Below are 23,757 nucleotides of genomic sequence, written 5' to 3' on the forward strand. Positions count from 1 at the left end.
GAAATAACGGAATGAATCGATACACCATTTTACTTTATGCAATATGTGGGTAAAATGTCCATAAATTAATATTCCCATTCAATGCAATGTATATATAAACTGTATCTAATTTGCACATTAATGTGTTCTTGGAGCAACATTTAATGAAAAAAGAAGTGTAATAATTGGAGTAATAATTGGCATTAATTGGAGTAATAATATCTAATATTTCATAGGAATATTGATGTATAATTTATTTCCATATTCACTTGTTGTGTCTCACAAAATGCCTGATAAACATGATTAAGTCCTGATGTCCTCTACAGTGGACACGTTTGAAATCAACGCCCTGTTCTGTAACAGAAAGTCATTTTTTTATTTGAAACCCCTTAACATTTTCCTGAGATGTTGTTTTATGAAATACAATTTGAAAAGTAGTCCAATTTAAATTAGAATTACAATATATTATCATATTTCCATAAGAATGCTACATTTGATCACTAAATTAATGTCAGACATTTTTAAAGACCAAGGAGAAGTTGTTTTCATGGTGAAACCTCCAAACATTTGGTGTCTCTGAAAAGTCCTGAATGTGCTCTTTACAGGACACCCAGGTTGTGTCATGTGACATGTATGATGTCCGAGAAATTCACTAAAATATAATGTCCACTACAGTGGACAAAAGTCTATTCTTGGATCCCAGGAGGATATATTTTAGTAATAATATAATATAATATAATATAATATAATATAATATAATATAATATAACATAACATAACATAACATAACATAACATAACATAATATAATATAATATAATATAATAATGTTTCTATTCCTTCAGTTGTTCAGTGTTACATTCATTGCTCTCCTTCTTCAAGTGGCCGGAAGAGGGATGTGATGTAAAAATCACACTGAACCGTTTTTTTCTTCCCCTGTGCAGCAGATCTTCCGATGCATTGTAACAGTGTTGAAGAACATAAACTCTTGAACACAATGCCTCGACATCTGTAATGGCGTGCTGACTTTCGGATGTGATTTCGGCGAAACGATTGTCAGGATCCCGAAAACAGGTAATTTGTCAGTTTAAAGCGAAAGATAGAAAAGTTTCTGAAGACAAACTGAAGTTGTTGATTTTTCTGGACTCTTTTGTTGCGATTGAGAAACACTCTTGCGTTCAGACAGATCAGATGAACTCGAGGTGATTCATAGATGCTTGAAACGTTGTTTTGCCAACTTTGGACGCTTTTTTTTTAGACATCTTTCATTTACAGTCGATTGTGTAAAAAGTTTTGAATTGACAATATCATCCACATGGTTCTGTTTTATGTTTGATGATTATAAACGCAGAATGGTGGAATGTTTTGTGGCTGTTTTTTCACTTTATTGTCTTGATGAGTTTGTTTCTGTAAGTTGATGCTTTGTGTTTTAATTTGTCTCCTTGACAATCAGCTTTATAAACCAGGCCGCAGTGCGCATGTCTAACTTTTACCTATAAAAACTGATAATAACTGATCGCCGTTACCATGGCTACCTCTAAAAAGATCCGTTAGATGTTTTACCTTATGGATTCTGCACGAGGGGTGTCCGATTAGTGAATGAATCGTTTTTCCGAGTCGGATCTGAGTCGTTCACAAACAAACCGGTCTGAATGATTCGTTAACGAATCAGACTCAATCAATCAGTCCGAGCGGTTAAATGAAGTGCAACAGTGATTAATACATTCCCAAAGGGAATAGGGATTTGTGAAAAAGGCTTTGCCAAAGAGTTATACGCCATGAACCAAGCAAATTGAGGTGAATAACAACACTACAAACTTTGATTTGAAGCAAAAAAGTTTTTGGAAATCGGACAAAAAGACAAAAGCTATCCCATGAAGCATTGCAAACAGCATAATTGAATTTAAAACGATTGAGAAATATAAAACTAATCATTTACAAATGTTGATTATGTATAAAAACTATGTGTGTGTATATATATAGGCTATATATATTCACATACATACAAGTCATTTGCAGTGCTTCATGGGAGTGGGCGGGGCTAAAGAGTTATTTACAGCATCATGGGTAATGTTGTTTTTCACCAGGAATTCCAACATTAAACACGATCATTTTAAAAATACTGACGGCTGATGGCTTCTGCAGAGGCAAATACCATGGATTAACAACCTTGTATCTCACAGTAGGTCTGTCTTTGAAGCTTAATCTTTCAAGTTATCGTTAAACATCAATTTCCCTTTGGAGAAATTGAATGGAGTTTTTACCAGAACCTGACTGTTGCACTCTATTATTACTTGTTGACTCTGTGAACCAAGAGTCGATTCTTTCCAACATGTCCAATTCCTAACTGAATGTGCTATTTTACTGATGGGGTGAAAAGGCAGACTAAAACTATTTTAGACTTGCATACGAATTTTTTTTTTTTTTTTTTTTATCAAAACATGCAAAAAAAAATTTTAGTCGAGAAATGAATTACGTCATGCTGTAAAAGAATCGCATAGGCCTATTTATTTATTTATTTATTCATTCAATATCACGTCGGGCCACATTTTTGAGTCATCTGTTATTTTCATTTTCGTTTTCGAAGTTGTAATTTTATACTCTTTAAAAGCAATGTTTTCATGTTTTATTTGTTACATTTTCAAAGATTGATGTTTAATGAAATGTATAAATGTTTAAATTGAAGAAAAACCTAAATACTAGACTATTTAGTGGTAGGTTTCAATTGTGACAACTTACTCCTTGAAATGTACCCTGCTATTGATTTGATTTTAAGAAAAAAATGCAAAACTTACTCTGAGAAATATTCACTGGAGTAAGTGTGACGACTAGCCCCAGTGTATTAACAGGAATGTATTAGAAACTTTCATGAAAGAAGTAAAAGAACAGCACAGCTCAGTGGATTGCTCTCAGTGAGGAGGAATTGGGGATAAATTGATATGTTGCTGCTTTGAAAAGTCAAAGTGAAAGATCTTTAATTGAAATTCATCAAGTTCACCTGTTGCATGAGAGGTGACAGGTTATTGATGTTTATTAACGATAAAACATTTGTAACTACTGAGAATCCGAGGCATTTCATCTCTGAGTTTAATCTTCAGAAAGCCGGTTATAACAGCGATTTCCTCTGTTTTTTATTAAGTGACTTTCACTGTTTTTCTTTCTCCTGTGATGCAAGAAAGTGTTGTGTGCCAGAGCAGAGGTCAGATGTTGCCTAATAAATGAAAAATGCCTCGAGCGTAAATTCTCATAAATTCACTTGTGCTCACAGCTCTTGTTTCTGTCTGTGTCTTATTATCAGGCTCTCTGTTCAATCGTGTATCTGTGAAAGTTACTGCAGACCGTAAAACTGATAGTTCAACCAAATGAAAATTCTGTCATCATTTGCTCACCCTTATCCTGAATGAGTTTCTTTCTTCGGTTGAACTATAAAAAATGGTAGCCATTGACTTTTTTAGGGGAAAGAATACTATGGAAGTCAATGGCTACCGGCGTCAACTGTTTGATTTTGGGCTTGATGATGGTTTTGTTTATGTCATAATGGGGATGCAAGAGAGGATGTGTTTGTTATAGAGCCAATATGAATTTGTTGAGAGAGGTTGAGTGATATTTAAGTACCACAGTAGATGTGATGAAGCACAGAAAAGCTCTATTCACTAATAGCCTGCAAAACTACTGTACATCGAATGCAAGTGAAGCTCATTATTTACAATTTTGTTCTTACCCAAGTGATTTCCCAGAAATAAGAACAAAATGTATTCCCCGATGGACTGTAGGGGATGGATGGGCTTTGCAAGCAGATTTCGTCTTATTTGCAGAATTTAATTTTTTAAAAGAAATGAATACTTTTATTTAGAAAATAATATGTATTAAATTGATCAAAAGTGACGATAAAGAGGAGATTTGCAAAATGTTTCTATTCTGTTCTTTTAAACTTTCTCTTCATCAAAGCATCCTGAAAAAAAAAAAGGTTTCCACAAAAATATTAAGCATGACAACTGTTTTCAACATTGATAATAATAAGAAATGTTTCTTAAGCGGGAGCTCATATTAGAATGATTTCTGAAGGATCATGTGACACTGAAGACTGGAGTAATGATGCTGAAAATCCAGCTTTAAAATCACAGGAATAAATTATATTAAAAAATTATTTGTAATTATTTTATAAATACATACTTTTACTGTATTTTTAGTCAAATAAATGCAGCCTTGGTGAGCATAAGAGTTTTCTTTCAAAAACATTTTAAAAAATGTGCCAACCCCAAACATTTGAACAGTAGTCTAAATGTTAAAACTGCACACTTGCTAATCCCAAGTTACTCATTTATTAGCAGCAATAACAGTAGAGAAAAACATCAGTCCTGCACTCCTGCTATTAAGAAAGTGGGTCACTTCACTCTTTTACATTGAAATGTGAGAAACTGTGATGCTGATTCGTTGCTGTCATAAGTTATTTTGAGTTTACCAATCTTACATCTATGCAAGGACTCTCAGCTGTTCTTCTCAGACTTGATCAATTCAAGACCATGAAACTAAAGGCTGTTGACCAAAGTCCATTGCATTAAATGAAATAAAATTTAAAAATCTATTTGCTAGCCATAATCCAAAGACTCCAGTTGTGTTTTTTCCCCTTTCATATGGGATCTTTTCATGCTTGGGAAAACATAGAGGTCTTAGCATGAACTGAATAGATAAAGGACTTGAAGATTTCTTCAAGCAATTGTGTGGCCACAGTAAGTTTGTCCTTGAGGCAACAGCATTTGGTTTTGCGTACATTGAGACTCCTCCGTTTTTAGTGTCATGCTTTATTCCCCCTGTGTGGTGTATTTGAAGTACATTTGAGGTCTATCTAACCTGACTAACCGACTGTTGAATGAGATTATTTACAACATTAATGTCGGTTCTGGCTGTGGTTTTGTGCAGTCTCTCGCTCTATCTCTCTGGTGAGCTGCCAGCGACTCTTTCTTGGTTTTGCTCTGCACATTGTTTGTGTTGCATAATTTTGAGATGTTTGGCAGTAAGGCTTGTCAGAGGCCATTGAGTGAACTGTACTACAGTTCCCTAACACCAGGATGCAGGAATGTGAGTGTGATGCATGTGTTTGTGTGCAAAACATGTTGTGTAGATGGCTCGATGGTGTTTTATGCCCCCAATGGCTCCTTAGAGGCAGCTAACCCTACCCTCAACCTTAAACCTACCCATCCCCTCGCTGCCTGGAAGGCGACGTTGGGGGCATAAAACACCAAAGACCGTGTAGATGAGTGAACAGAATGGGTTCACGTTTCTCTCGGTCCTTTAATTCTAGCTCAGTAGGGCAAACGCGTCCCTGCATGCTTGCAGAAGTTCATATGTGTGTCAGCATGCGTGCGTGTACATGCTAGTTGCAAGAGTGTGGAATTTGGGTAGGATAGACTTTCTCTCATGAAACAACCTGTTCGTTGTTTGCTGCACTTTGTAGAGAGACAATGTGTTTTTTCAGGAAAGGTGCTGTGCAAATGCAACATGATGATTTACAGTATGTTTAACCTACTTAAAAAAATTGGTGTAGGCCTACAATAATTTTCTGAAGTTTACTGGAGTAGGTTTTTCAGTTTTTCTACTTGTCATGGTTAATCCTGGCTGAGTTACTAGCCGTTTCTTTGTAATTGTTTCTGATATTTACAAGCAGTTTCTTAGTTAAAATATATTTCTGTGCACTATAAAAGTTGTAAATATAACAGATTATTGATAACAGAGTATGTTTTACAAGAAAATACTATTATTATTATTTTTTTACTTCATTTAATTTAGCTTCTACTTCAATCTGTTACTTGCTGTTTCTTTGTAATTACTTGTAAAATTGATTAGCATTTTCGGAAGTGAAAATAGTTTTAAAGTAAATCCTGGTAGGTAATGGTTTCATAGTCAACTTTAGCTTTAATTTTGTATTTAAGATCCCACTTAGTGGAATTGAATGCTGCATTTTGAGTAATTTTCCCATATAAAAATTGGGTAATTTGACATATAGTGGTGTCAAAAGTACCGCCACTTTGGTTTCAAGTTGATACTACTAATTAAAGCTCATTACTTCATTGTCAAATACTATTTAATTTGCTAATAATTACACTGTATTAAACCTCAATAAAGGAATGCGTTCAGTATAGCTTATTCATTTTTGCTGTGATATTAAAATTGTCTTGGAGAATTGTGAAATTTCACGCTTTTGGGAAAGATTATTGTGGCAATCCTAATATATAATGTAAATTGTAAACCATTTACGCATCATACTTCCATTAATTTATGCTGAATTTAATACAAATAGTTTGGGGTTTTTTTTTTTGTTTTTTGTTTTTTTCTCCCTGTTAGCAAAGGGTCTGTTAGTGCTGTTAATGTTTTGTGGCTTTGCTGTGTTTCCCAGTCGGTCACATGAGGCCTCTTAGAAAGATGAGCAAGAAGGCTGGAATCCCGGCACTGGACAGGCCTTTACATGAGCCAAATATTACATAAACCATCTGCAACCTCTATCCTCTCCCTCTACCTCTCTCTCTCCTTCCTTTAGTATGCACATTATACCTGCGGCCCCCTATCATGCAATGGCAATAAAGTATCGCACAATTTTCTCTCAAAACGTTTCATTTGCACTCCAGAAATTTTAGTTTGAATATGTGAGTGCGTATGTTTTTGTTCACATACAAGTGGGGTGGAACATGTTCCGATCTTGCAAATTATGTAATGGCTCATGGGGTATTCTCATCAACACAATGAAAACATGCTGTGTGATAAACACATGAACCTTCACACGTCATGATTGTGTTTACAGGCTGTAACGATCAAAAGCCTTTTCTGATAACACACCACCATTCGAAAGTTGGTAGGTAAGATTTGTTTAAAGTGCCCCTATTATGCTATTTTAAAAGTTCCTAATTTTGTTTTGGAGGTCTCTTACAATAGGTTTGCATGCATCCAAGGTTTCTCAGTGTCTGAAACTGCTCAATAAAGGAATCTGTTTCTCTAAACCCCTCCTTTCCGAGAGACTACTCTGCTCTGATTGGTCAGATGGCCAGTCTGTTGTGATTGGTCGACCGCTTACACCACATGTCGGAATTTAATGAAACGGCCATTACCATATCTGAATTTCAGCTCCACACAGGCTTCCTCAGCAAGATACGAATAGTTAAGATGCCGTCAGTTTTAACGTATCATTTTTCCAGTGCGAGTCCTCCTCATCCTTTGGAAGTGGATTTGCTTTCGCAGTGAAGGAAACAGCAGCATCTTGACATCTCACCAACATGAACCAAACTCTTCCAGGTCTCAGATACAACTACAGTGTTTGTTTATTTTTCATTTATTTGAAAAAGGACCCATGCACTAGCCTGGCAAGCCAGACCTACATCAAGATGTTAGGTCTGGCAACTCACCATAGACACGGCTCAATCCGAGGGGCGGGATAAACGGCTGTCTTTCAAATTCCCTCTGCACGCAATAGGACAGCGCTTCAACCAACCAGAGCGTTTTCCCAACAGCGGAGCTAACGTTAGTTGATAGATTCAACTTTTGAATCTGGCCGGCAAAACTACGAACACATCTTCCTTTTTTAAGAATGACTTAAGTGCCGTTCTTTGCTCTTTTCTCAAAGAAAAACTTAACTCCAAGTCCTCCAGAGTCGCGCCCAAAGCCGATTTGAAAGACTGTTCTCCAGAAGCAGCCGCCATTCTTTGTTTTCAAGTAGCAGGGAACCGTCGCAACTCGTCATTATGTTAAGCCCGCCCCGCCTACTCTATACGCGATGTGATTGGCCTGACCCAATTTAGGTTTTTACAGCTCCGAAAGTCAACGGAGAGTTGCTAGACTACCCTGGCTGCGCCATCTAGAGTTTCATGACAGAACTTTGTATTTACAATAATTATAGACCAATTACACCACAACCAAATAAAGGCTTACAGAGTCTAAAAGTTCACTGTAGATGGTAAAGCATTCCAGTGAGTAGTTGCTTTCACATAAAAAGCTGATAGTCTAAAAGCAGAACAACGAAAGTGTACAACAATCTCTTATGGATGATAATCTACTGGATTTTACAGAGTATTAAGAGCTAAAATAAACAAAGTCTCAGAGTATAGAATAGCATATAGTATAGGGGCCAAACCATTTAAAATGTTATATACAAGTAAATAATAATAATAAATAAAAATGTCTAAAATTGTCAAAACTTTCAAAAAAAAGATTATGTTTCTCCAAAATTGAGGGTGGTTCGTAGTAGGAGACGTTTGCAGACAGCCAGTGAAGACCATAGGCGGGCATTATGCAAATTTGTTACAAGATTTGTGCGGGAAGTTAGACTGTTATTACTGACTGCTCATTTCAGACTGACTGCTCATTTCTTTTAGGACAAAATAACTCATGGAAATTATCATGCACTTTGACCTTTGAAACTTTGCCGACCTTTTTTCACAAACAGCCATATTACACAATTCATGAAAGGTGATCTCTGAAAAAGCATAATAGGGGCACATTAAACTTGACCTCTCAGATAATCAATAATAGCACAAGCGAAATGATTTGAAGTACAGTATCATTTATGTCTGTTAGCATAAATAATCGAAATAATCTGCCGGGACCGGTTGTCTGTGATGCTGTTTTGTAACGACCAAACTCGCTGAACTTGTCATAGTTGTAAGTAATGGCTGATGATGGTTTGTGTGTAATTGTCTCTGGGGTAATGGCTGGGGCGTGATGCAGTCATGAAATCAGACACATTCCTGTGGTCTGAGGTTTGGGGGGAAGAGAGAGACCCTCCACAGTAATCGCACTGCAGTCAACACAGTTTCAAACTTGAAGTGCACACTGTCTGTCCTAACAACAACACTAACATTTATCTCAGTGTTTCCAGCGCTGATACTCACTGCTATCAGAGGGGCCCTCGGGACCCCGGCTCCGGAGAAGAGCGGTGAAGTCTGGCTTAGGCTTTTGATGAAAGTTTTGTCAGGCTTTGGTCTGCAGAACACGGATTTGTTCGGTTTCTTGCAAGTCTCTTTGGCTATGATGTGTCTACCAGGAACTTAAATGCATGTAAATTAGATTCTGAGGAAAGTGTGGGTGGTGTTTGCCCGTGCAAAACACTCTGCATCAATGCTAGGGTGGTTGTTAGGATGTTGCCTTGTTGTATCAAAGCGCTTCCAATTAGGGTTGCACGATATAAGGAAAAAATTATATTAAATCTGATAAATATCGTAATTTGTGATTTTAAAGTTTTATGCTCCAGGTTTGCTGTGCCCTTTGGTAGCTTTGCACAATTTTGCCAAAAATTCACATCATCAAGGCACACATCAGTTATGATAAACAAAAGCTCAATGAGCTTTGTTGTTGTCGGGCGTCAATCAGGTTCGGTTGAGGTTCGGTTGAGCTTCTGTTTATGTTCGCTGATCAATGTTTATATGTTAATAAAAGCCTAAATTCAATCTGTTCATCATATAAAGCAATGGTGTCTCTTCAGAAAATTTGGACTAAACCACTCAATTCATATGGATTAGTTTTACGATCTCCTTAGGAACTTTTTGAAGCATCAATGGTAGTTACGTAGCTGTCAATGGAGGGACAGAAAGCTCTCATATTTAATCAAAAAGATCTTCATTTGTGTTCTGAAGATGAACGAAAATCTTATGGGTTTGGAACGACATGACGGCAAGTAAATGATGACAGAATTTTCTTTTTTGGGTGAACTATCCATTTAATTTAATCCCACTAATGATAGGGTTAGAGGTTTGTTTAAAACTCTAACTCCTAAATATGAGCAATAATAGTGATGTTTGTTCTTTATTATTAATGATATGGAAATGATATTTAAAGTTCATCCAAAATGTTTTGGATAAAAACCTTTTATATATATATATATATATATTGTGTGATACGTGTCCAAGAATAAAGGCCAGTTCACACCTATAATGATAACGATAAAGATAGAGTTCTAAAAATCGTCCACATCACAACTAACAATAAAGGCACAAAGAAACAATATCGTTGGAATCACTTTCAGAATGTTGTTTTTCTTCCAGCTGATAAATGATAAAATCCCTTGACAGCCAATTTGAATCCACCCTATATATATAGTAATAATAATATATATACAGTACAGGCCAAAAGTTTGGACACATTACTATTTTTAATGTTTTTGAAAGAAGTTTCTTCTGCTCATCAAGCCTGCATTTATTTGATCAAAAATACAGAAGAAAAATGTAATATTGTGATACATTATTACAATTTAAAATAATTGGTTTTCAATTTATTATACTTTAAATTATCATTTATTTCGGTGATGCAAAGCTGAATTTTCAGGATCATTACTCCAGTCTATCAAATGATCATTTAGAAATCATTCTAATATGATGATTCATTATCAAAGTTGGAAACAGTTCTGCTGCTTAATATTTTTTCATAACCTGTGATACTTTTTAGGATACTTTGATGAATAAAAAAAAGAAAAAGAAAAAAGAAAAGAAAAAAAAGAAGCAAATGTTTTCAAGATAGAAATCTTTTATAACAACAATATACACTACTGGTCAGTAATTTGGGGTCAGTAATTTTTTTCTTTATTTTTTTTAAAATCAATCAATCATTTTATTCAGCAAGGATGTGTTAAATTGATAAAAAATGATAATAAAGAAGATTTATATTAAAAAAATATATATATATTTTGAATAAATGCAGTTCTTTTTAACCTTTTATTCGTCAAATATATTAGGCAGCAGAACTGTTTCCAACACTCATAATAAATCAGAACATTAGAATGATTTCTAAAGGATCATGTGATTGACTGGATGTCACATGTGACACTGAAGACTGGAGTAATGATCCTGAAAATTCAGCTTTGCATCACCGAAATAAATGATAATTTAAAGTATAATAAATTGAAAACCAATTATTTTAAATTGTAATAATATATCACAATATTACTTTTTTTTCTGTATTTTTGATCAAATAAATGCAGGCTTGATGAGCAGAAGAAACTTCTTTCAAAAACATTAAAAATAGTAATGTGTCCAAACTTTTGGCCTGTACTATATATATATATATATATATATATATATATATATATATATATATATATATATATATATATATATATATATATATATATATATATATAAATTAAAAAAAGTTTAATCAAACAAACTTTTATTCATAAAATGCACAATAATATGGCATGCATGAGTAACTGCTGGCAATAAAACATTATTGTTCACATTTTATGTGCAGTCTCAATAATGGCATGGTATGTTATGTAACAGTTCTTGTTTTTACAATTGGAGTGTCAGTGATTCTGTGTGTTTTAAGAAAGAGCCTCTTTTATTCATCATTATTGAGAGTCCCACCCTGAATGAGCTGGAATTCTCAGTCATTCCCGGCCACATCTGCTCTGGCATAGTTTGCATAGTTAGCATAGCAGTGATGCTAATATGACCTGTGGGTTCCCACAGGACTCGGAAAACCCAGAGGATTGTGCAGCTGCGCCCTGCATGAGAGCATCAGGGTGCCGATTTGTTGAATTTATAGTCGGTTCTCCGACAGGTTCTAAACATGTTTTTTTCAACATCAGTCAGTGAGTACAAATGGTGTTCAAGAAAAAACACAAGCACAGAAAATCAGTGTCTCATGCTCCCCAATGCTGCATTTATTTGATCAAAAATACAGAAAAAAACTGTAAAATTGTGAAATATTATTACAATTTAAAAGAACTGTTTTCTATTTTATTATATTTTAAAGTGTAATTTATTCCTGTGATGCAAAGCTGAATTTTCAGCATCATTACTCCAGTCTTCAGTGTCACATGATCCTTCAGAAATCATTCTAATATGATGATTTGCTGCTCAACAAACATTTTTTTTTATTATTATCAATGTTGAAAACAGTTCTTTTCAATTAATCAGTTGAATGTGTCCTTTCGGAATAAAAGTATTTCTTTTCTTTTTCTTTTTTAAAAGCTGACCCCAAACTTTTTAATGGTAGTGTATGTTTAAAGAATATGAGTCTTGTAGGTATTTTCTTTTTCATTTTTAAATATTTTGGTTTACAAAAGGTTTCAATGTGTGTTAAATTAATTTAAATTTTATTGACTGTAAAAAGGCGGGATGTACAATTCAGCATTTTCTCTTTCACTTCTTGTGACAGTTATATTGACTGGAACATTAGTAGATGGTGGTTCATTACTGTTGTTTGTTTGTGTTCTTCAGAGATGTAGTCTGCACTCCGGTCTGTTGGCAGACTCTGAGGTCTCACTATGCTGCTTTATCTGCTGCTGGCCATCTTACAAACGAACACCAATGGCCAGATAGACCCAGGTAATGTTACATGCACACCTACACAAACATATGCATCCATACAGACAGGACCAAAACATTCACTTTCTCATGGTGTCCTTCAGCTCACTGTCGTTACCCTCTCGGCATGGAGGACGGGAGGATCAAAAACGACGACATCACTGCCTCCAGCCAGTGGTATGAAACCACAGGCCCTCAGTATGCAAGGTAATGTACATATGACAGGCTACACTGAAGTGCAGAAGTGTAGTAGTCTATAGGGCTGCACGAGATATCAAAGTAAAATCAATATGGCTGTTTCAGAGTCTCAGAACAGCTCGTTTCAGCTCACTGTGAATCAAGCCGGTCTGAGATGCTGTGAGCTGCACGCAACCGTTACTTCACTGTGAAACTACCTTTGTGTTTATTAACTTGCCAGCAAACCGTCAAAATAAAATCTTGATGGTAGACTGTTTGAAAATGATCAAATTAAGGTGGAAATATTATTACTGTTGTCATAGTAAAAATAAAATTAATTTTATTACTCGTTTTTTTTATATTACTGTACAATAGTGTTATTACAATATAGTTATTATTTTGATTAAACATTTTTTTTTTCAAATACAAGGTCAATATTGATTTTCACTAACGACAAAACAACAAATTATCCGTGAATTTATATGGAGCTAAGCTTTAGGAGCTTTCCATCTTTACTCTCCTCCCTGTTACGTTGCATTCGGAGATCGACTATTTTTGACTGACTAAATGCCGGCGGACACAGCTACAGTGAGTTGTTCAAAATCTTTCTTTTTAGTAAACTCTGTGTACACAAACAATGTTCTCAATGCTGGAGTTCATGTGTAGAGCCCCTGGTGATACTTCGAGCAAAGTTTCATGTTGTGTCAAGCCTTCTTAGTGTTTTAAAAATAGCGATTTTGATGCTATCATAGTCGTTCCCCAAGAACTCCCATTTAAAAGGCAATTTGACTGAAAACGAAAATACGGTCAATCTTAAAAGTGGCGTTTCCATTCTAATTATGCTTTTACACAAAAGTTTGACTCGGGTAGATTCACAAAAAGACCCTAGGTTGCATTTTGGTGACAGTTATCCTTTAAAACTCAAGTGGAAAGAGTTTTTTTAATGGTTCTTGTAAAGAGTAAACCCAGGTATAAATCCTAAATCGTTCAGCTCTAAAAGGATTTCGTACTTAGTCACCATGAAATCAAAATGGACAGTTCTCCATTCTTCAATTGTTCATGTGCCCTCGTAATCTTTAGTCAGAATGACGTCCCCTCCCTCTTGCAGCGTCATCTCTTCTCTGATGATGTGTTTACTGGTGCGAGGGCGGGACAACCTGTCACTCACATGAGATCCACCAATAGCAAACCACAACAATCCATTCAATTCCCCATGGACAAAATCAAGCCCTGCCCTACTTTTTTTCTTGTCCGAGAACCCGCTTCACTTAGATAAAGGTCACAATAAGGAAGAAAAGACTATCATAACTTCTGTTTCATGCCGACTTAAAAAAAAAAAAGGCTCTGAGTGAAGGGTTTTTTTTTTTTTTTTGTTTTTTGCGGTCACAATAAAATCCCCCAACTCACTTTCTTTCCAAATACAGCTATTCATGTCATCTGGTGAAACTTCCTGTATTTTTTCACATCACAATATTTTCTCGAATATTGTGCAGCTCTAGTAGTAAATAAAGCTGGGGACTGTTTTTATATTGCATCAAGCTCATTTATTGCAAAAGTAGATCAGGATAAAATTTGTTTCCTCATGATCTGACCTCTTTAAATAAAGCTCATTTGCATCTGTGTGTTGTTGCATCAGGTTAAACCGTGAGGAAGGGGACGGCGCCTGGTGTCCTGCTGGTCAACTGCAGCCCTCAGATGTTCAGTATCTTCAGCTTGACCTTCGTCAGCTCATCTTCCTCACCGTGGTTGCTACGCAGGGTCGCTATGCACGCAACTCCGGCAACGAGTATGCACGCAAGTACCGTCTGGAGTACAGTCGCGATGGACGCCGCTGGATCTCCTGGAGAAACCGCCTTGGCAGTGAGGTAGGAAAGACAAGGGTGTTTTTTATAGATACTATTATGAGGTACTGTATGATCAGATATGATATAATTGACCTGAATGAACTGAAGTTTTAGTACTAAACTAATATTAGCAAATGTATATGTTATATCAGAAAGCAATTATGCTATACACTACTGTTCAAAAGTTTGGGGTCGGTAAGATTTTTTTAAAGTTTTGAAAAAAGTCTCTTCTGCTCACCAAGGCTTCATGTATTTGATGTAAAATACAGTAAAAACAGCATTTCAATTTTTTAATGTTTTAAAATGCAATTTCTTACCGGATAACAAAGCTGAATTTTCAGAAGCCATTATTTGGGGAAACCATGATGCATTTTTTTCCAATATTCTTTGATAGGAATAATTCTATGATTTGATTCTATTCAGGATTGAACAGAAATACATTATAAATAAACATTATAAATGCCTTTACTGTCACTTTTGATCAATTAAATGCATCCATTTTTTAGGCAAATCTAATTTTTTGGGCAAAAAGTAGTGTGTATAGTGCATTATACTGTATGTGCAGTATTTCATCAAAGTAACCAATAATAATAATTCTATTCTCACACTATTTTGTTTATTGAATAGTAAAGCTTATGCATAAATTATGTTTGGGTGTAAATGTTGTCATGTAAACAAAGCAAGTTTGATTCAATGGACACTTTACTATCCCATGAGGAGAGGATTTGTAAATTGCAGACAGTGAACAGATGCCACTAGTCACATGACAGTGATAACATGGTGGATGTACTAAATCCGAATTTCATTCATACTACACACTTACTATTTAGAATAGAAACACTTTTTTAATGATTGTGAAGCAAATTTCAAACCAAATGTAGTATCTACTATACAGTGTGCGGTTTTCGGATGCACAGCATGTTCATAATATATACCACGATGTCTTGTACCGTATTGTTTAACTAATTTCTTCTGTACTCCAGATTATAATGGGCAATATAAACACCTATGATTCTGTGGTGAGAGACCTCCATCCTCCCATCATCACCCGGTTCTTGCGCTTGATTCCTGTCACGGATGCCGTACACACTGTGTGTATGAGAGTAGAGCTGTTTGGATGTGCCTGGCAGGGTGAGTCATGAAAATTACCCATAATTAAAGCTACACTGTGTAACTTTTTAAGTTGATTATTTGCAAAAAACACTTTGTTCTTTAAAAATGATATGTGCTCATTAATGTGTAATTACTTCTACCAACTAATCAAGTATTCTCGTAAGCGTAGAATCTGCCATTCAGAATACATACCAGCGAGTCGCTTGAATGACGGCAGCCATGTTGCGCCTCCATCTTGAAAATACATTAGACAAAGAGGGACATACCTGGAAATTCAAGCTTCGCATTTCGCGTTTTTACACTCAGTGGCACCGTGACGAATGCGAGGGGGAGATTACTCGCGACTGCCGGCAGATTTGGAATAATGCGGCCACCGTAGGAGTTAAAACGCCCTGGGAATGGGAGGGGCTAGAAAGTAATATTCAGCTGGTAGTCATAAACAATTTCACCGCTAGATGGGAGAAAATCCTACACAGTGTAGCTTTAATAAAATATAATTATAAAAAAAAATTACAAATATCATTTTATTTATCAGTGCCTTCTATTAAAGGGTTAGTTCCCCTGTTTTTTTATTTTTATTTATGAGTATGTTACGACCCCCGATATAGTCTAGGAGTTCGGGGGTCCAACATTTAAAATTTACATTAAAGAGAAACATATATAACCCACATGTTGTGCAAAAAAAACTCCACCAAGTAGCTGTGCAAAAAGCCCACCTTTATTCTGTACAAAAAAATTATAGGCAAAAGGTGAAATAGCCAGGACAGACACAATAAAGAATATAAATATATACAGTGGATACAGAATTTCTGTAAGCTGGTCAATACCACAAAAGAGAAAGAGGGGACGTGGACGGCGCCAAAGAAAATAAAGTAACAAAACCAAACGAAGTCTAACTTGTAGATAACCTCTACTCCTAACTAAGAAAAGAAAGAAAGAAAATAAAAATCTTCAGCGTCCAGGACGCCCTATCTAGTCTCCACTAACTACCCATAACCAAAAGTACATGGGGTGGCACTCGCCCCTAACCTAGTGTACTAGACAGCTCAAAACTCCTACGTGTTGCAGTGTATGTCACGTGACATTCTTACCTGTCCGCCTCTTTCAGGACTAGCAACATACAGTGGGTCACTGTATACTCGAGTTACATAAAACAAAAAGAAACGAATACAAGAAGAATGGAATCATACACTAAAAATCAAGCAACACAGAAACAAAAAGGGTCACAGAAACAAGAGCAAGGTAATTTGTGCAAGATATCAACAGAAAGCCGTGCGTGCGAAAGAAACGTCTGGCGTTCTCTTTTATCCGAGGTGGTCTTTTCCCATTGGCGACAGAGATGATTGATGACGTCAGCGCTGATGATGATTGACAGATTACCGGACCAATCACGGGTACCTAAGAAGTGAAAGTAGACAAGAGAAGCGGGGAGAGAAACAAAAACAAAACACACGCAACACAGGGACGTAACAGAGTAAAATAAAGCCTGTAGTAAACATAACTTGATGATACTTTGACGTTTTGTTCTACAACTTAAACTGCACACACTCACAACCCAATATGTCTTATCTAGTTACTTACTTGAAGCATATGTTTTCAAAAATAAACATAACTGCTTCAAAATTGCATTTTCAGTATGGGTGTGCAGTTTACGCTGTAGAACAAAACGTCAAAGTATCGTCAAGTTATGTTTACTACAGACTTTATTTTACTCATAAATAAAACCCCATTATAAAACCCCATAGGAAAATCTCGAGGGAACCAGTGGCGAATTAGTCTTCCTGGTTCTGACCAGCACCAAACCTGCACCACTGTATTTTGGTCACGAAAACAAGAACCAATGAGGTTCATTCTCGTGTTACACATCACTTTTGAGGTTCCTCAAGAACCAATGAGGTTCATTCTCGAGTTATGTGTCATGTTTGAGGTTCCTCAAGAACCAATGAGGTTCATTCTCGTGTTACGCAGCACGTTTGAGCTTCAGCAAGAACCAATGAGGTTCATTCTTGTGTGTCAAGCAGGTTTAGCTGAGCTTCTGTTTACATTTGCTCATCAAGGTTTATATGTGAATAAAACTGTAAATGAAATCTGTCGGCGCCGATGGCCTCGTGGTCAGCGCCAACATATAGCGCCGTTGCGCTCGGGCGGCCCAAGTTCGAGTCCCGGCTCGTGGACCTTTCCCGATCCCGTCCCCCGTCTCTCTCCCACCTTGCTTCCTGTCCACTCTATACTGTCCTGTCACAATAAAAAAAGGCAAAAATCACCAAAAAAAAAACATTTAAAAAAAAACTGTAAATGAAATCTGTTCATCATATAAAGCAATCGTGTCTCTTCAGAAGACTTGGATTAAATCGGTCCATTCATCTGGATTTATTTTTTACGATCTGAGTTTTGAACTGTCAAGAGTTTTGGGTGAATAGACTGTCAATGGAGAGGCAGAAATCTCTCAGATTTCATAAAAAGTATCTTCATTCGTATTCCGAAGATCGAAAGTCTATTTAAAATGACATCTATTTAAAAGGGTGAGTAAATGATGACAGAAGTTTCATTTTTGGGTTAACTATCCCTTTAAGCTGCCGAATGGCTACATTTATACATTTTGACAAACTGTTATAATCCTATTGTGCACAAGCTTATAGACGCGAGTTATGCATGATCTCATGCAGTTCATGCTAATTCAGTTTCATACTTACATATGGGTTACAGACTGAAGCAGATCGTTTTGGCAGTCACGTTCGAGCAGCTGTGGTCTGTGTAGATTTGCCCCCTAGTGTCTGATTTGCAGCAAGTTAGTTTCATTTGAACTCAATTGCTCTAGTGCCTTAAATGTGAGCCAAGAGAAATGAGTAATTACATTCTAATCTAGAGCTAAAGCAATACTGAAGTTTGGGACCTCTCTGTTTGTCTTCCTCCTGGAGTGCAGATGGCCTGACGGCGTACAGCTCTCCAGAGGGCCAGACCATGATGGCTCCTGGCTATCCCATCACACCCCTCAATGACTCCACGTACGACGGGGCCCTGGAACGCAGGTGAACGTCTAATCTAATGCTGTATGTTTAGCTTTTAGGGATGCACTGATGTTAAAACTCTGGCCAATACTGATTAGCCCATAAATATTTATATCATGTTATGGCTATAATCGATAAATTAAAATGTATTTTAAAAAGAGTTGATATTAAAATTCTATACTGTTTTGTCTAAATAAATATAAAACATGGAAAAACTAAAATCAGTCATTTTAAATGACTGTTAAGTACATTCATTTTAAGCGTGTTTTAGTTGATGGGAAAAGTAATCTAAATATAAAATAATAGAAATAAATTTGTGGTTAGTACATTTTGTTTTGTTTTTGAAATACTTTTATTCAGCAAGGATGCATTAAATGCAATGCTGTTCTTTAGAATTTTTTTCAATTTATCACAGTTTTCACAAAAATATTAAGCAGCATTGATAATAATAAGAAATGTTTCTTGAGCAGCAAATCAGCATATTAGAATGATTTCTGAAGGATCTTGTGACACTGAAGACTGGAGTAATGATGCTGAAAATTCAGCTTTGATCACAGGAATAAATTACATTTTAAAATATATTAAAATAGAAAACAGCTATTTTAATAATATTTCACAATATTGCTGTTTTTAGTTTATTGTTGATCAAATAAATGCAGCCTTGGTGAACAGAAGAGATTTCTTTCAAAGACATTAAAAATCAGTTAAATGTCTAATATCGGTCGATTACATTTCAATAATAATAAAAAAAAAAACGTATATTCCAATGTTAAATGATTTGAAGAATGTCGAAGAGGTTTGGAAACGCACGTGTAAATGCTGATGGGTGAACAATCCTTTTTAAAAAAAGCTTTATATACATAGTTTGGGGGTTGTCTGTTTCTTCACAGACATCCTCTTGCCAACTTTGGAGTTGTGGAGTTTTCAGGGTCATTCTGTGGCAGAACAATCAACATTGTTTTTAAGTTCTAGAATGAATGCTAATCACTCGTCGCCCAGAGCTAAGTGCTTCCTGTCATTCTCGTCCCACAGGAAGCTGTCTAGGGGGCTGGGTCAGCTGACGGATGGTGTGATTGGTCAGGATGACTTTGCACAGAGAAGGCAGTACCGGTTGTGGCCCGGATATGACTACGTGGGCTGGAGGAACGACAGCTTGGGCCCTGGATTTGTAGAGATGGAGTTCCAGTTTGACAGACAACGAAACTTCACCTCTATGAAGGTGAGAGTGGAGGAAGAGCTGTGGTGATTAGTGAGGCACTAAAGGAAGTAAACCGGACCAACGTGTTAAAGCTGAGTGTAAAGCTTGTACTTTTAATGAAGAATTGAATTAAGGATTTAGTAAAAACCAGTTTATTATTTCAGTAAAATTATCTAAATTGTATTTTTGGAGCCACTTTTCTAAGTTAATGAATCTTTGATTATGCAAAAGTCCTCCGGTATTCTTGAACATATCGCACAAAAATAAATGTTTTTAACTTAAATATCAGTGTTCATTTATTCTATATAACTTGCTCAGACAAGGTCAGCATGAAGTAAGCACTTTCATCACACTAGGCACACGTTAACTATAGTATGCTGACCAGACGTCCCGTTTTCCCCGGGACTGTCCTGTATCCCCTGGGACAGTCCCGTATTTCAGCTAGATTTTTAGCATCCCGACTTAATCCCGATTTCAAATATGAAATCATATTTTGTCCCGTATTTCTTCTTTCCTAAATTGTCTTTGCTAGGTGATCCTGAAACAGAGTACCAGTCTTCTGTAACCCGAGAATAGCCTAATAAAAGGTTGCCAATCTCGTCACAGTATATTTTTAAGAACAAAATTACCATCCAAACACAATTTGTTATCAATTTAACTTGCAGTTAGTGAAGGCGGGATATCAAGTCAGACGCAAAGACGTCAAAGAAGCGTGTGCATTTAACTAGGATCTTCAAAAAGAGTTTATCAAGTTATTATGTGCTGTAAGTTGTGACAGAAATAACTCAATGTGGTATCGCGGATCTCTCTTAGACAGAGCGCAGTCCCGAATTCACTTCTCTTTGCGCCTGAATGGTCAATACAGACGCAGTTGTCAAAATGCCAATCATGTGGAGTATCTCAAGTAAATACAGTCGGTTATGACATAAGTGAATGTAAACAGCTCAGTGAAAACCGGATATGTGTCAGTATATTAGATCCAAGCATTCAGTCTTAAAGTGACAGCAGCCTAAAATACCTGTCTGTGTCGTTAATGTTAATCAAACAACAAAAGATGTATACATGTTAAATAAACCTACTGTACCTGAAAAACTTTTTTCCTATTGTTTGTAATTTGCTTCTTTGTTCTTTTTTTATATAATAAAATAACTATTTGATTTATACATTGTTATAATGAATTAAAAATGATCATATCATGAAATAAGGATTTGATCCTATTGCCCACCTTTAGTAACATTATAATACATTATAATAATCTTTACTGTTACTTTTGATCAATTTTTAATGCATCCTTGTTGAATAAAATAATTAATTTATTTTAAAAGAAATCCTACTGACCCTAAACTTTTGAATAGTAGTGTATAATATTTAATATCTCGTGGTGATGCTCTAGAAACACTCTTGACAATGTTATTCATTTATGAACATAATTATTTTCTATTGTAATTGACATTCAGCCACTAACACTGACAGAACTTGTACCGAACCTAAAATGTGCATGTGTTCTGGGTTACATCTGTAATGTGTATAATTTGAAGTTGATGCGCTTTGAAGTGTTTGTTGAATGACAGCTTTAATGTAGCACTAATTATACATCATATTTCACACATAATAAAACATAATTGCATGTTGGGCCAGGATTGTTTGCCATAATAGCGTCAGTGTGTGTGGACTGGGGGGGTTTAGGTGCTTAATCTTGAAGTAATGATTTTATATTAGAAATCATATGTTTATTGAAGCCTGGTCACTTTGTTTTAGTTGCTTTGTATCTTGAAGTCAGCATGAGATCAGAGTTGATCTTATTTACTTAAGATTTACTTGTATACACAACTATCCAAAAGTTTGTGGTCAGTAACATTTTTGTAATGTTTTTGAAAGAAGTCTCTTATGCTGCGTTTGTACATTATGCGTGGTACTTTTTTTTTTTCTGGATTCTTTGATGAATAGAAAGTAGATTGTCCACAAGGGGTTGTAAATGTCACTTATGTTGACTTTAAAAGGTACATATTGTAGTACTATGAAGCTTTATTTATGGTGAACACAGAAAGGCTTCAGAGATGTTAATGATGCTTATTAATCCTCTCTTTAACAGGTTCACAGTAATAACATGTTCTCTCGGGGTGTGAAGATCTTCGCATCCGTGTCCTGTGCTTTTAAACTGCATCTGATTTCTGAGTGGGAGGCAGAGCCGGTGGAGTTTCACACCGTTCTAGACGACCGGAACCCAAGCGCTCGTTATGTGACCGTCCCGTTAAAGCACAGGTCGGCCACGGCCCTGCGCTGCCGCTTCTACTTTGCTGACACTTGGATGATGTTCAGCGAGATCTCATTTCAGTCTGGTATGAAATAAGAACAGCTCACCTCTCCCTCCCACTGGTATTCCCAGTATTTCCTCATTAAAATTCAGCCAGAACTGTGAAATGCTTTTCATATCATCATTCCCAATTTATTAATTTCCACTTACACCATCGTTAAAAAATTTGGGGTCAGTGAGATATTTTTATGTTTTTGAAAGAAGTATTTTATGCTCACCAAGGCTTGATCACAAATACAGCAAAAAATATTATTAAATATTAATACAAATTAAAAGAATCGTTTTCTGTTTGAATATATTTAAAATTTTAATTTATTACTGTCACACAAAGCTGAATTTTCAGCATCATTACTCTCGTCTTCAGTTTCACATGATCCTTCAGAAACCATTCATGCTGATTTGCTGCTAATAATTGTTATTATTATTATTATTATTATTATTATTATTATTATTAATGTTGAAAACAGTCCTGTTGTTTAATATTTTTGTGGAAATCATGATACATGTTTTCTGGTTTCTTTGAAGAATAGAAAGTTCAAAAGAACAGCATTTATTTGAACATTATAAATGTCTTTACTGGCCATTTTATTCACTTTAATGCATCCTTGCTGAATAAGAAAATATTAATTTCTTTCAAAAGCATCTTATTGGAAATGCGTGCATCACTCATAGTGAGACCAATTACTTATTCACATTTAGTGGGTGTAACTTGAGGTTTAGTGATTTCCTGTGTTTGAATTATTTTCCATTGCAGCAACTAATGTGCTTCCTACCCAGAGGCCTCCAGTTTTGACCCCTCCTTCATATGAATTTAACAGCAAAGTATCAGAAACTACTCAAATAACAGGTAAGGCGTTGCAGTGTTTGTATTGTCAAAATGAAACAAAATTTGACACCTTTTTGACCGTTTACTTTCTTAATACATGTTATTTGAAAGAAAATTAAATGTCTGTTCAGCCAAATCGTGCAGAGACTGTTTTTCGTGATCCAGCAAGTTTCCGATGAATACAAATGGAGGAAATGTGTCACTTTATGGAAGTAAAATGGGTTGCGTACACCATTTCCTGTTGACTTTAAATGAATACACCTGACCACTGTACTAACTTGCGTTCTACACACTTCACTTGAACTTTAATAAACCGTCTGTGTTTTACAGAGGACCGGACGACACCATCAAAGACGGGCTCTCCTGAAGAGGGCAGTACGTCGATTCTGATTGGCTGTTTGGTGACTATTATTCTCCTGCTGGTGGTGATCATCTTCCTGATTCTGTGGTGCCAATATGTGTGCAAAGTCCTGGAGAAGGTGTGTGTGTGTGTGTTTGTATTGATGCAACAGATTTTAGAGCTGCTCAACAATACATGTAATATTTGAGGAGTGTCAAGTACCTTGCCTTAATACCTTACTGAAAGGATGAGCATCGCTGAATTTCAAGATGCGTCTCTGAGAAGTTGTGACCATATTGAGAAATTTCTGGGCATATAAGTAGCATTTTTTTATGTATAAAGCATGCAAAACATGAATTTGCGCAATTTTATTTGTATAGCGCATTTCCCACACAACGGTAGTTAAATAAAATGCTTTTAATAAGCTTGTTTGCTTGGTGTTGGGTATAAATGTTTTTGATAATGAATGCCATTATAATTTCCTTTTGATTTTGTTTCTTATTTTTCATTCCTGTTCTTTTCTGAATACCATTTAAATTGAAAGGATTTGTTTGTGAGGGAAACTTAAATACATATTCATAGTGCTTATAATGTTTTTAAATGTTTCATTTATTTACCTGTATTTTACATTATTTCTGGATGTAATAATAAAACATGACTTTTGTTTTGTTT

General features: G+C 35.8%; 1 protein-coding gene across 1 annotated transcript in view; it reads left to right on the forward strand.

The window, feature by feature from the left end:
• The first annotated feature begins 895 nt into the window (after nucleotides 1–895).
• ddr2l (discoidin domain receptor family, member 2, like) overlaps nucleotides 896–23,757 on the forward strand; it is a 38,935-nt gene continuing 16,073 nt past the window's right edge. Inside the window, exons 1-10 of the mRNA XM_079872470.1 lie at nucleotides 896–1,052; nucleotides 12,179–12,286; nucleotides 12,370–12,472; nucleotides 14,079–14,307; nucleotides 15,270–15,417; nucleotides 18,323–18,428; nucleotides 19,440–19,626; nucleotides 21,698–21,944; nucleotides 22,674–22,766; nucleotides 23,076–23,224. Coding sequence (XP_079728596.1) covers nucleotides 12,226–12,286; nucleotides 12,370–12,472; nucleotides 14,079–14,307; nucleotides 15,270–15,417; nucleotides 18,323–18,428; nucleotides 19,440–19,626; nucleotides 21,698–21,944; nucleotides 22,674–22,766; nucleotides 23,076–23,224 — 1,323 coding nt within the window. The 5' untranslated portion in view covers nucleotides 896–1,052; nucleotides 12,179–12,225. The remainder of the gene's footprint in view (nucleotides 1,053–12,178; nucleotides 12,287–12,369; nucleotides 12,473–14,078; nucleotides 14,308–15,269; nucleotides 15,418–18,322; nucleotides 18,429–19,439; nucleotides 19,627–21,697; nucleotides 21,945–22,673; nucleotides 22,767–23,075; nucleotides 23,225–23,757) is intronic.

Source organism: Squalius cephalus (genome assembly GCF_949319135.1).
Source record: "Squalius cephalus genome assembly, chromosome: 5".
Lineage (NCBI taxonomy): Eukaryota > Metazoa > Chordata > Actinopteri > Cypriniformes > Leuciscidae > Squalius > Squalius cephalus.